Genomic DNA, 14,121 nt, shown 5'->3' on the forward strand with positions numbered 1-14,121 from the left:
CCTTCTCTCAGCACATTCAAAGAGTGCCCTAAACGGTGACAAACTTGCATGTGCTTCCCTTATGACTAAACCCCTGGGCCTCTCGCCAACCCCCCACAGATGGCCCCGAACTGCAGGCACCCCCGGAGGAGAGCCCCACGTGTGCTTGGAACCGCCAGCGCGCAGCGTGGTGGGGAGTGCCGGTGTCTCGGTCCTGGGGGAAGGCAAAGCGGCTTCCAGGAGGAAACGGGCGTTTCCTTCCCACGCGCTCGAGCGAGCCCTGGGTCCCGGCCCCGAGACTCCACCCTGCCCCTCCCGGCGCTTCGGGAAAAGCCAGTCGCCACACACAGGCACACGCAGGCCCCGGGGCCGCGCCCTAAGGAGAGCGGCACCCACGGCCAATTGCCATGGCAACCCCGGGGTTCGTTCCATTCCCCACCCAGCAGATCAACCCCCCCCCCCCCCCCCTTGCCGGCCCTGCAGCCAACCCGCGCGAGCGCGTCCCGGGAACGCGCTATAAAACCTGCGCCGGTGCCGCCGGGGGACAGAGGCGGGCGCCGGACCTGCAGCGGGGCCAGCCGGGCCGATCTGGGGCGCCAAGTCTCGTCTCGTCAAAGCGGGAGGGAAAAGCCCGATCATGCAGAGTGTGCAGAGTCTGTCGAAGCGGTGCTTTTGCCTGGGCTTTCTGCTGCTCCACGTCCTGGGACAGGTGAGTGGCGCGCCCCTAAGCTGCGTCTGCTTACTTTGCCCTAATGAGTGGCCCGCGCCCGGTGACCGAGTGGCTCTGCCTTCGATCTTTCCTGCTGAGAGCTTTCTCCTCGTCCCGCCTGCACCAGGTCGCTGCGACCCAGCGCTGTCCCGCCCAGTGTCCCGTGCGGTGTCCCAAGACGCCGCCAACCTGCGCCCCCGGGGTGAGGGCCGTGCTGGACGACTGCTCCTGCTGTCTGGTGTGCGCCCGCCAGCGCGGCGAGAGCTGCTCGCTGCTGGAGCCTTGCGAGGAGAGCCGCGGCCTCTTCTGCGACCGCAGAGCGGACCCCAACGCGGGAACCGGCATCTGCATGGGTAACCCGGCCCCCTGCGCCTCCTGCCCTCTGCTCCCGCAAGCTGCCTTTTCCTCTCCTATTTCCTATTTGTGACGTGCAAATAATAATAATGGTGATGGTGCAGTAGGTGATGTTTGTGGAGCGCTTACTGTGCGCCAGGTATGGTCTGGGGCGGGGCGGGGCGGGGTGCGGGTGCTTGCGGCTTTGGGGAGCCGCCAGAAGCCAGAGAGGAAACCTGCCCGCAAAGGTGAGAAGCATTCGTCACTTGCCTCTAGATAGAGGGGCAGCGGAGCAGAGTTTAGAGCCAGTGAAATCATTTCCTTTGGACATTTCCAAGGGGATGCTTGTGGGTGACGGGATTCTGGGATAACTCCCATGCTCACAGTTCCCCAGCACGTTTGTTTTCACACCTGTAATGGTCCTGTTTGAGCTAAAACAGCCCCTGGTCTCCTGGGACCACTATGTAACCCCAGTTTGGACTGTGAATAAAATAAAATGCAGGCAACGGGCCAGTCCAGGCTGGTGAGACCTAATCGATGGGGGATCATTTTTCCACGTGGTGCACCATTTAGTCTGAGGCTGCCTGCATCCCTCCAACCCCACAAGAGGGATTGGAATAGGCTTCTCCTTTCTTCTCTAAGCTGGTGATGATTTATTGTGCTGGAGTGCCAAGGAATCCCAGCACCCTTCCCGATTTGACCAGTTAACCTGTTTGGAGAATACAAAGTGCACTTTTGTCTTTTTAATTCTAACCTGCTGGAATAGGAGAGGTCAAGGAGGTTCTAGCTAAATGACTTTATCATTGGGAGCAAGAGCTGTGGCACCTGGGGAGTGTCACTTCTTAGTTGTGCTCCTCTTTCTTCATCTGCAAAATAAGTGGCAGGATGAGATGGGTTTCTTCTTGCTTAGGGAGGCCTCCGGGAGGACATCTCTCTGCCAGAGATAGAGAAGAAACTAGGAAAAGAAGGACCCGAGGTTTGCATGTAGCTTTTCTAGCTGTGTTGTTGTTTATTCTCTCTGCCCTTCCCTCTGTGCCTTGCTCCCCTGACGCCCTAGCTGTAGAAGGAGACAACTGCGTGTTTGATGGGGTCATTTACCAAAGTGGAGAGACCTTTCAGCCAAGCTGCAAATACCAGTGCACCTGCAGAGACGGGCAGATTGGCTGTGTGCCCCGCTGCGAGGAAGACCTGCTCCTGCCCCAGCCTGACTGCCCAGCTCCCAGGAAAGTCGAAGTGCCCGGGGAGTGCTGTGAAAAGTGGATCTGTGACTCAAATGAGAAGGCAGAATTAGGAGGCCTTGCCCTTCCAGGTAAAATACTCAGGATACCTGACGGTGATCAGAGCCCAGGTTAAATGCAGGCAGGAGGCACGTATCCTCTTTGGGGATCTGCAACGAGAAACTGGCCTCAGTTTCTGCCCATTCGGTTGTGGATTCCAGATTGCCCACTGAGATCAAGCACATCACGTGTTGGAATCCTAGCCAAGTTGTTGAAGTATGCACACAGTTTCTCCTAAAGAGAACCTGCTGCATTCAGTGGTTCTTTTGATTAAGGGGATTGATTTTATCTTATTGGATGACTGCTGTTTAGATTTTCATCTGCCCCCATTTGACCCTTAAAAACATCACAAAGATAAAAGTAAAAAATATAAATTATCACTCTTTTCTGGATTCTGTGTATTACCTTGGGCTCTCAAGTAGCATCCGTAAAGACTGCTACTTTTCCCTGAACCGGTATCACAGAGACCTGTCACTTTTCCAGATGCTGGCGGAAGGGTGAAGGGTCTTTGTTTTGCTTTTCTTTTTGTTTTATCGTATAAAGGAAATTGTTTTTTGAAAAGAAAAATTCAAGAGTCAGGAGAGACTATTTTAGAAGCCATTAATCACCCAGATTATTTATACTGGCAGTACATGGAGCTTTACAGTTTTTCTGAGGTCAGAAATGATCAACCATGACCTACAGATAGGAAAACTGCCATGTAGAAGAGAGAGCCCCAAGCCATACATGTTAAGTGTTGGGACAGAACTTTTTGTAATCAAAGTCCAAGTGTCTATATCCCATAATCCAAACAACCAGTTTTACCAGTCTAGAGCAAAGTATTTCAAAGTATTGCCTTGAGTTGAGAGGTTCTAATTGCTCATCTAATTAAAATTCCATCGTGATCCTTTTTCTGTACAAAATCGCATGTTGAAAACGCTACAGTTTATGGAATGGCTGTTGATGCTATACTGTTCTACATTCTTGAGACTACCAGGCTTCTTTGAGACAGCGTCTCCCAAGCTTCTTAAGGACAATTCAACAGTCCTTCTTCAAAGCTTTCTTAAAGGCCTACACTGTGCTGGTATTGTGCTACCTCTTTAGGGTTTATAAATACAGAGATCCAGTTCTGGCCCCTGAAAGCACCTGAGTTTAGTAGGTACAGAATTGAATGAACCCTCTTTCCAATGATGGTTGAAAGGACCACTCAGCAATCCCCATGGTTTACTCGATATGGCCACCTTGATTTGTACATCCCACAGCCTACAGGACAGAAGCCACTGTAGGTGTTGCAGTCTCTGACTCAAGCATCAACTGCATTGAGCAGACCACGGAGTGGAGCGCATGCTCCAAGAGCTGTGGCATGGGTTTTTCCACCCGGGTCACCAACCGGAATCCACAGTGTGAGATGGTGAAGCAGACTCGCCTCTGCATGGTGCGGCCCTGTGAACAAGAACACAAGCAACCGACAGATAAGGTAGGAGCCTGGAGGCAGCCAGAGGAGGTCATGTTGCCTGATGGGCATCTGGGCTCTAGACAGTCACCGTGACACTGTGATACTTGTTGCCTCGGAGGTCAGCTGTAGCTGGGAGTGAGCCCCAGAGGAAAGGCAGGGAGGTTCCTGAAATGAGTGAGTTTACCTTGTTTTTCTTCCTTCTCTTTAATGTATTGAAATATCCCAAGCAACTCACAGCCGGTCCACAGGTAAAGAGGGTGGAGCCGGAGTTGAGAATGATCTGGCAAATCTCACTGCATTCCTGGAGAAAAACTGGCAGCTCAGTTGCTGAGCACAGTTGATTTGAGAGAAGTGATTTCTGACCTCGGTTTTCTTCACCCCTTTAGGCTTGATCTGCAGGAAGCACAGGATAGAAACCATGTCTTCCTTACTCAGCCCTCAGTCCCCAACATCCTACCTGTACATATTGTGTGCTTGATACACAATCGTGGACGAATAAATGAATGGGTGTCTGGGAATTATTTTCAGTATTTTAAAAAGTCTAGTGGGAATAGTATATTTGCCAGCATAAGGCGATATGTGCCAAATAAAATAGCACATTTCTTTCCTTTTTTGCTGGAATTATATCAACTCAGTATGTTAACACGGAGTATAAGGCATGTGGATCAGAAGCTCTGATTGGTTCCTGATGACATCACACGTCTTGTTACCAGAGCCCTAGATCAGATAAATTCAATACCCAAATTGAACCATTAGTTGGAAATTTGCACAAACTTAATGCTAAAATAAAACAGTTTCTAGCAATGAAAGATTTACATATCTCCACACTGAGGCAATATCATCTAATGCCTAAGGGTGCAACTCTGGAGCCAGACAGCCTAAAACCCTGGCTTACTCCATGAACTAGCTGTGGAATCTGGGTCCATTTTCTTAACCTCTAAGCCTCAATTCCTTCCCCCATATAATGGGACCGTCGACAGTACCTACCTCAAAGTTGTCATGAAGATTAAGTAGAATGAATTTGCAAAGTGTCTGGGCATAGATTACTCTGTTAACATTAGGCACCATTACTTAACATTAGGCCTCATTTCCATTTGTTGCTAAAATGAGAGTCTCTAGTGGTCATATTAGTTAAATAGCTACTTAGCTATATGACTTGGAAGTCCATCCTAATTTATGTTTCTTCCACCAATTTTGAAATAACACCTAGAAGCATCTTATCTCTAAGATAAGCTAGAAGCTGCACCTTCCCACACTTAGGGGAATTCTATTTATTTAGTTATTTGTTTATTTATTTATTTATGTAATGTGTATTTATTTTTGAGAGACACACACACACAGTGAGAGTGAGGGAGGGGCAGAGAGAGGGAGACACAGAATCCAAGCAGGCTCAAGCTAGAGCCTGATGCAGGGCTCAAACTCATGAACCATGAGATCATGACCTGAGCTGAAGTTGGACATTTAACCAACTGAGCCACTTAATTATTTTTTTATTAAAATTTTTTTTTATATTTTTATTTATTTTTGAGAGAGAGATAGTATATGAGCAGGGGAGGGGCAGAGAAAGAGGGAGACACAGAATCCGAAGCAGGCTCCAGACTCTGAGCTGTCAGCACAGAGCCTGACGCAGGGCTCAAACTCATGAACCAAGAGATCATGACCTGAGCTGACATCAGACGCTTAACCAACTGAGCCACACAGGTGCCCCACACACTTAGGGAATTCTAACATACCTATTGCACAGTTATGTAGATTCACCCACAAAGCCACCTTTGTCTCTCTTTCTCTGTTCCCCTCTCCTGTCTGTCTCTCTGCTTCTCTCTCTCTCTCTCTCTCTCTCTCTCTCTCTCTCTCTCTCACACACACACACACACACACACACACACACACACATATCCACACACTCAGATGTTACTGATCTTGTACCTTTTTTGTGGACATTATCAAGAATATATGCTACACATTAAATATGAAAAGGTAAGAAACAAGAGACCCTTACTACTGTCAAGGACACACTTGCTTCTTTATTAAATAAGGCATTTCCATGTCATGCCTCTAAAATTTTGCTTTTTCTATTGTTTCTTTCGCCAAAATTTATATTTTTAATGTAACTTGCACCCAGTTTAATATTAGGAAGTATTATATTTGAGATACATACATTTCATAAAGATTCAAAAATTTATTTGGAATCTAGGGAAATACTAGCATAATAATCATTACTTCCTAACACCAAGAGATGTTTCAGTGTGCTTCTCAAAGACCAGCAGCAGCATCTAAGAACTCGTTAGAAATACAAATTACTGGGGCTCACATCAGACCTATTGAATCGGAAACCATGGATCTAAGGCCCAATAATCTATGTTTTAGCAAACTTTCTAGAAGATTCTGATGTACAATACAATTTGAGAGCCACTGATTTAAGAGAATCCCAAGCCTCAGCTCTCCATAGCTGTGGGCTCTGCCTAAGAAGGTGAAAAGCAGAAGAGAATTGTGGCGAATTAGTATGTGAAGAAATCTAAGTGGAAAATAACCATAGAGTCAATGTTGTCCTGAATTATAAATATGGGGGGGGGGGTCCTTATCAACCATTACTAATGGCATATTGAATAAATTCTCCACTTACCTTGCCTTCATGGAAAATAACCTTAATATCTCATTGTCTTAGATGTTCCTGAGGTTATAGTATATTAGAAAGATTGGGCTTGTGTCATTCATTCATTCACTAACTAGATATTTCTGGTGATGTTAACCCTGTGAGACTCCATTTACTCATCTGTGAAACGTGGGTAGTTGTCCCTTATGTGAATAACAGATCCTTGTAGGGGTGAATGTTGTTAATAAGGTTAAGTGAGTTAATGCTGAAAAGTATTTGAAACATTAGAAGGCGTGCAATGTGGCCAGGTATATTTCCTTTCTCTTTATAACACCTAAGAATGCATTGGATAAAAAAACATCAAAGACTGTTTCAGTGCCTTGAAAAAATAGCTTTCTTTAGCCTATATGCATGTTTACCCTCATCCTTATCGGCACAAGGTCAAAAGATGGTTGTGTACGATTAGGCCAGGTTTTCACATTCTAGGCAGGAAAGAAAATGAATCCAGGAAGCAATAAAGAACTGTACCTGTCTGAAAGGCAAAGGGTTTCCAAGAATCCCTTGGTTTATATATCATTGGCCAGAACTTTAGCACAAAGCCATTTCAAGCTCCCAAATACTCTGGGGAAGCAAATACTTTTACCTGACCAGATTGTCCAAACAAAATTAATGTATGTCAGCAAAGAAGAAAGCACAATGGATATTGGGTAGGCAACTAGCAATTTATTCCGTATCCCTAAAATGGTCCCACAGAGGAATGGTAGCCATTCCATGAATTGCTCCTTTTCTTCTTTCTTAGAAAGGTAAGAAGTGTCTTCGTACCACAAAGTCACTCAAAGCCATCCACCTGCAGTTCAAGAACTGTACCAGCCTGCACACCTACAAGCCCAGGTACTGTGGGGTCTGCAGCGATGGCCGGTGCTGCACCCCCCATAACACCAAAACCATCCAGGTAGAGTTCCAGTGCTCCCCAGGGCAAATCATCAAGAAACCAGTGATGACCATCGGGACCTGCACCTGTCACAGCAACTGTCCTCATAACCACGAGGCCTTACTCCAAGAGTTAAAGCCAAACACCAGCAGAGGGGAAATGTAAGATGTGTTCCTTGAGGAGGATACCTACAGAGGCAAAGTGTAGCTACCCAACATCAAATGAATATAAGAAAAATTAGGAAGAATTATTACTTTACCCCTGAGTCCTATGTATTGCCTGTAGTCATATGAGGTCAGTTATATCTGTCTTGTTTTTTTAATAAAAGATCTGATTAACTGTAAACTTGAAATCAAGTTAAGCTCAGGATAGTACTTAGGGGTGATTTACTTTTCTGTGGTATTGGCTACAAATGAAAATTTCTATAAATGTAAGAAATCAGATACATGTTTTTACTGTGTAGATGATCACATTACACTCATCTTACTTTGTTATACACTAGTGGAATGTCAAGAAAATGTCACTGTCACAAATGTCAGTGATGTTTAATATCATACTGAACACGTTGTCATACAAATATCTTGGCATATATCTTTGACTTGACAGGCCTCTGTAGAGCGCTCTTTTTGAGCAGCTCAACTCTGAACTTCCAAGTTCAAGATCTGAGGACACGTGTAGCTGTTCAATTTGAAATCCAGAGACCATTAGTCTTCTGTTTCGTTGCATACTAGGAAGCAGACTGTATCTACAGGAATGGAATGTTTGTTAGTTAAGTGACTGGTGCGATAAACTTGCTCCATTTCACACGAGTTGACTCCTTTCCAAAGAAAGAAGCCAACAGAAAACTCTGCTTGATGCAGAGGAGACCAGGCCGCTCAGCCCTTCCATTTCTACACGCTGGAGGCTGCTGGAGCTCCCCACTTTTTCATTCAGAAGAAGCAGAACATATCAGCAGAGACTTTCTCACCTTACTGATGAGGAAACCGGGGCCCTCTGATGACTTTCAAATGTGCTGGTAGTAGATTTTGAAAAAGAAGAACAAAATCACCATGACCGTGGTGGGAAAATACCATAAATTTTATGGGAGTTCAGAATTATTGTAGACATGCCCAAAACTTATCCTTGGGCCCTAATTATGCAAACTCACAAACAAGATATATGTGTATACATATGTGTATCTAATTTGTCAAGCTATAAGATAGCCTGCAAACTTAAATGTATACATCCTTTTAATGTCACCATATGTGTTCAGCTTTTCTCTTTTAAAGTATTTATATGTAAATTATACATTTTTTAATATTCTTTTTACTTTATTTGTCAGACATCACTAAATAAACACGATTTTATCAGTGTGTGACTATGCCATTACTTATGGGCTTATGAGTTGTTCATTGAAAATATAAATAATGGATGGACCTAGAGAGCACAGTGCTAAGTGAAGTAACTCAGACAAAGACCGATGCCATATGATTTCACTCACATGTGGAATTTTGGGAACAAAACAAAGAAAAAAAGAGACAAACAAAAGAAGCCAGACTCTTAAATACAGAGAACACACTGGTGGTTGTCAGAGGGGATGTGAGTCCGGGGTTGGGTGAAATAGATAGAGGGGGGTAAGAGCACACTTCTCGCGATGAACACTGAGTAACGAATTGTTGGCCCCTTATATTGTACACCTGAAACTAATATAACACTATATGTTCATTATACTTCAATATTAAAAGGAAAATATAAGTAAAATTAAAATTAACAAATTCAATCAGACACCAAGTGACAGCATCTATTGAAAGCAATGTAGCTATTTTTAGATGAGCTTGCAATGTCTTAGCAGCAGGGAAGCAAAAGACAGTTCTTGCTGAGTTAGGTGATCTCTATTCCTAAGGCCTCGGATATTCTCCACACTGTTTACTCAAGCCAACATCTTGAGCCCTAATATTTTTTTCTGGACAACCTGCTAGACACATCTGTGTATTAAAAATTAAACATGGAGGGGCGCCTGGGTGGCGCAGTCGGTTAAGCGTCCGACTTCAGCCAGGTCACGATCTCGCGGTCCGTGAGTTCGAGCCCCGCGTCAGGCTCTGGGCTGATGGCTCGGAGCCTGGAGCCTGTTTCCGATTCTGTGTCTCCCTCTCTCTCTGCCCCTCCCCCGTTCATGCTCTGTCTCTCTTTGTCCCCCAAAAAAAAAAACAACAACAACAACAACAACAACAAAAACGTTGAAAAAAAAAATTAAAAAAAAAAAAAAATTAAACATGGATCAAACAAAACTTGCCTCTCTGGCTTCATTCTCTAGTCAAAGGGCTCTCCATCCTCCCAATTACCCAGCTTAAACCACCAGCATTATCTCGATCAACCTGCTCTTACCTTGTGCCCAGAAAAGCATATATCCAGGGGCAATGCAAAGCCCAGCAGGGACCAGGGCTGCCATCTGGGCAGGGTGAGGGTCAGAGTTAATATAACCTTTATGTTAAAGTCCTGGTGGTTGCAATGGGTCTATAGTTCTCTCATAATTAAAAAAAATCATATTCCCAACTTTACTTCCCCTTACCTGCAGCCTCCTTCCTTACCCATTTATCTAGGATGTCTCTATTTGTCCCTTAAGATAGATTGGAAAGCCAATTGGATTTCTAGAGTTTAGTCAAAGGAAATTATTGAGGATAGCTAACATTTACTGCACACTTACTTTGTGCTGAGCACTTACCTTCATTAAAAGCCTTTGATTTCCCAGTGGCCCTGTGAAGTAGACACTCCTCCCCATGTTACACATGAGTAAACTCAAAAATTTTTAAACATATGGATCTAGAACTCAAACCAAAGTCCTTTTGTTTCTACTTTATCATGTGGATCTGTCAAAGATAATCTATCTATGAGGCTGCTCAGTCCAATATTGTCCATAATGGCAAGATGGGGACATCCAAAGGTCCAATGATGTAGATTTGTTTAGATAAATCCCGGTACAGCCATTATGATGAAGAACAAAGTTACCTTTAAAATGAAAATGTCAGAAAATACTTACGTCCCCAAAAAAGGTGTAGAACTATGAAAAAAAGTGGGTCTTGTTCAAGAATATTTATGGACACATTGGGGCGCCTGGGTGGCGCAGTCGGTTAAAGCGTCCGACTTCAGCCAGGTCACGATCTCGCGGTCCGTGAGTTCGAGCCCCGCGTCGGGCTCCGGGCTGATGGCTCGGAGCCTGGAGCCTGTTTCCGATTCTGTGTCTCCCTCTCTCTCTGCCCCTCCCCCGTTCATGCTCTGTCTCTCTCTGTCCCAAAAATAAATAAAAAACATTGAAAAAAAAAAAAAAAAAAAAAAAGAATATTTATGGACACAAATGTAAAGAGAACTAGAGACAATGGGCAGTAAAGCAGTATAGTGTTATGCCAAGTTGGGCCCTTTTTTTTTTTTCTTGTATTTTCTTTTTTTAACTGAAAACATACCTTTAAGAGCAGGGGGGTGGTGGTCAGGTGGTGAGGGGGAAGGGCAAAGCTAAATTCAGAGATCCCTTCAAGCAAAGTTCCCCTCCTACCTCTACTCATTGAGTTGGCTGCCCTTTCCAGCATCCAAAACACTTGTTAGGGCATTCATTTTGTTCATTCAAAAAATACTTACTGACTGCTTCTGGGTGCCTAGCATTGTTTTAAGTTCTGGGAATATCGCCATCAGTAAAAGAAACAATAAAATAAACAAGTTATCTCTCCTCCCTGGAATTTCCATTCTCCCTGTTGGCACAAGCAGGCAAAAAGCAGTAAACAGTCAAAGAAGATGAGTATCAAATAGTGATAAATAAATCCTAGAAGATCATCAAAACAGGGTGAGCTAAGAATTTCTCAGTGGCCAATTTAGCTGGAGGTGGCAAGGAAGCTCTTTCTGAAGAGGTAACATTTCATCCTAGATCTGAATGACCAAGATTAGGAGAAAGAATCTGCAAGGCAGAAGTAACAGCTAGTGCAGAAAACCTAGTGTCAGGAATAAGCTTGTAGCTTCATTACAGAAGATCTGCACGGCTCGAGTGTGCAAGGGGAGATAGGAATGATGTAGGCTTCCCTCTACCATCATAATCTCCCAGTCTTTTACAACCAATTCTTTATATTCCTTTACACTGAGCATCTTGAGGCCAGCATCTTAAGTCTTCTTTGTATCTGCCCCAGTATCTGGCACACGGTAGGACTTCACTATATATCTATTAAATGAATGAATGAATGAATGAATGAACAAAAGGTAGAAATTTCTTTGAAATAAATGTTAGGCTTTTAAACTATCAATTTCATTATTACTATCACTTGGAGAGCAATCCCCCACTCTCTGACACACACAAGCACACATGCATGCATGCAATCCTGAAATAACTGAAGACATTTGAAAAAATGTGATCTGATCTACAAATATCTGTTAAGTCCAGAATGTTCTAGTAATACAGCAAGGAAAGCAACATTTACTGAGCACGGTTGAAGGCTGCAGAAAGAGTGCAGGTTTGGGAGCTGTTCAAGCCTGGGTTTGAATACCAGGCCTACTCTTTCCTAGCTGTGGGATATTGGACAACTTGTACATACTCTCTGAGCCTCAGTTTCCACACCTGTAAGAGGAGACCATAATATTGATTGAGTGGCCAACCACCCTTGTTTGTCCTGGACCAAGAGGGTTTCTGGGACTCAGGACTTTCGGTTGTAAGATCGGACAGTACCAGGCAAACCAGGTCACCCTTAGTAGCAACCACACACTGTTGTAAAATAATACACGTTCATAAGCACTTGACTGCGAGGCACATAGTAGGCCAGCAAATGACAGCTATTCTAATAGTAAGTATCCAGTGGAGCCAAGCTCTGTTCCTTATTCATTGCTTGTCATGTTCAGAGGTAGATACTACTGACCTCATTTTTACGGGGAAAGATGGAGAATATAAAGGAAGCTAATGACCTATTAAGGACACAGTAAATGAAGGAGATGGGGTTCAAAGTCAGGGTCTGCCTGAGCTCAGAGCCAAAGCTCTTTCCCTCTTCAGTGCCGCAGCCATGAGGCCAAGTATATTTTCAGCAACCAAAACAATTCCAGCAGTTTTCATTTTTGTGCTATTTTCCCAAACTATAAATGTTCTCTTTTAGAAACAGCATTGCAAAGTAGTGAGATTGTTGAGATCATTCTGTGAATGTGAAATTTTGAAAGCACTTAATTGCTGTTTAGTGATAAGGCACACTTCATTGAAAATTATTTGGAAATTTTTCTTTTACCACACAAGGGTTCAGTTCAAGAATGTGGCAAGGACGTTTTTGTACAAGGAAATAATTGGCCACAGACATATCTCTGCCTGATGAGATTATCAATAGAACTTTCCACAGAGATTTCTAGGAAGTACTGGATTTTTCTCCCAGGATCTTCCCGCAGGTACACATTGTCATCCTTCCACATGGCTTCGATCCAAAATGCTCAGTATCATAAGTCAAATTATCAAAACAGTATGTCCTTTTGGCTGTGTGCTATCAAGCCTAGTTTGAAGGTTCATTATTATTGGAAATGTATTCATCTTAACCACACTGCATGGCTCTTGCCGGCAGTGCTATGCTGTCTGGACCACAGAGGGTTCACCAAATTCAATTACCCCTTCAATAACACTACTGGCACTTGCTGAACTCTGAATAATGATGAATTCTCTGCAGCCATCCAGCTGAGGACTGTGAATTACTGTTACATTAAGCCAGCTGTTCTGGGGATAATCAAGAGGTGCAAAGGGTAAGGATGTCAATGTTGTACCATTCTTCCTAAAGGATGTGTATCTCTCCTTAGGACAAGAAAAGGAAGGTCTGAATTTCAGCCCAGGGAGCTCTACAAAAGAATATACAGTTCCATTCAAATGGCAGTGTTTCACAGAACGAACTGTCTGCTGGCTCTACTGGAAGGATCCTGGAAATGAATATTTTATAATCCAAGAAGAGGACATTGCTTGGACTTCTATTTTATTAGCAAAATCTGAGAAGCGGGCTCTGCTTGTGGCAGAGGCTCAGAAGTCTGGAAGAGGTTACAGAGTTCTCTGTGTGGGTTAAATAAGGGTCAGTATGCTCCAAAGGGACCCAGATTTGTCCTGCTGAAGCAAGGCCACCCCCAAGATGCTCAGAGGACCTTGGCAGAGTTGATGCCAATAAATGCAAGTTCTAGTTCTAAAATTTCAGCCATGAGGATCTTCCCTGATACTTTGCAGAGCATCTCAGCCCCCAGAAAAAAAAAGGACAAAGACTACAAGGATCCTGTTGGGTGGGCTCTGTCATCTCCCCAAACTCCATATCCTTGTTCAAGAATCAAATGTAAGTTCACCTTCTCTAAGATTTCTTGACTGGCACCCATTTGCCGCCAATGGAACTGACCACACCCTGCTTTGTGCTCAGCTGCTTCTTGTCACAATGACTACTGCAACAGCTAAAGCGCCCCGCCCCTGTTACCAGTTTTGAAGTCTGTCCCCCACCAGACTTTAAGCTCCAGGAGGGCAGGGACTTTGTCTGATTATCTCACCACTGCTTCACGCTGTACTTCTCACACTTTTCTGTCACATGACTCCAAGCAGCAAAGCATAATGAACACCTACAGCAGAAATCCAGTATCTCAGGCCAAAGTTTCTATGGCACGCCACATTTTTCAATAAAAAATTCAGGTAAATCTTGACTTCTCTTTCATATATCCATGTTTGTTAAATATAAAAATAACATCTAAAATTTCTTTTTTAAAAAAAATTAATATTTATTTTTGAGAGACAGAGAGTGAATGGGGGAGGGCAAAGAGAGAGGGAGACACGGAATAGGAAGCAGGCTCTATGCTCTGAGCTATCAGCACAGAGCCCCATGCAGGGCTCAAACCCACAAATTGTGAGATTGTAACCTG

At 44.1% G+C, this 14,121-nt stretch overlaps 1 protein-coding gene across 1 annotated transcript; it reads left to right on the forward strand.

Annotated features, from left to right (window-relative positions):
- The first annotated feature begins 485 nt into the window (after nucleotides 1-485).
- On the forward strand, nucleotides 486-8,609 carry CCN3 (cellular communication network factor 3). The gene is made up of 5 exons (XM_058698906.1): nucleotides 486-688; nucleotides 816-1,041; nucleotides 2,079-2,330; nucleotides 3,540-3,754; nucleotides 7,126-8,609. The coding sequence occupies exons 1-5, from the start codon at nucleotides 617-619 to the stop codon at nucleotides 7,420-7,422; spliced, it is 1,062 nt and encodes a 353-aa protein (XP_058554889.1). The 5' UTR covers nucleotides 486-616; the 3' UTR covers nucleotides 7,423-8,609.
- Nucleotides 8,610-14,121: the final 5,512 nt, after the last annotated feature.

The sequence above is a fragment of the Neofelis nebulosa genome, chromosome 14, assembly GCF_028018385.1.
Source record: "Neofelis nebulosa isolate mNeoNeb1 chromosome 14, mNeoNeb1.pri, whole genome shotgun sequence".
NCBI lineage: Eukaryota > Metazoa > Chordata > Mammalia > Carnivora > Felidae > Neofelis > Neofelis nebulosa.

What these genes read in the sequence shown, in the direction of transcription:
- CCN3 (XM_058698906.1), top strand. Translation starts at nt 617, where the DNA reads ATGCAGAGTGTGCAGAGTCTGTCGAAGCGGTGCTTTTGCCTGGGCTTT. An exon ending in TGCTCCACGTCCTGGGACAG is followed by an intron (nt 689 to 815) that starts GTGAGTGGCGCG and finishes CGCCTGCACCAG; the next exon opens with GTCGCTGCGACCCAGCGCTG. An exon ending in ACAAGCAACCGACAGATAAG is followed by an intron (nt 3,755 to 7,125) that starts GTAGGAGCCTGG and finishes CTTCTTTCTTAG; the next exon opens with AAAGGTAAGAAGTGTCTTCG.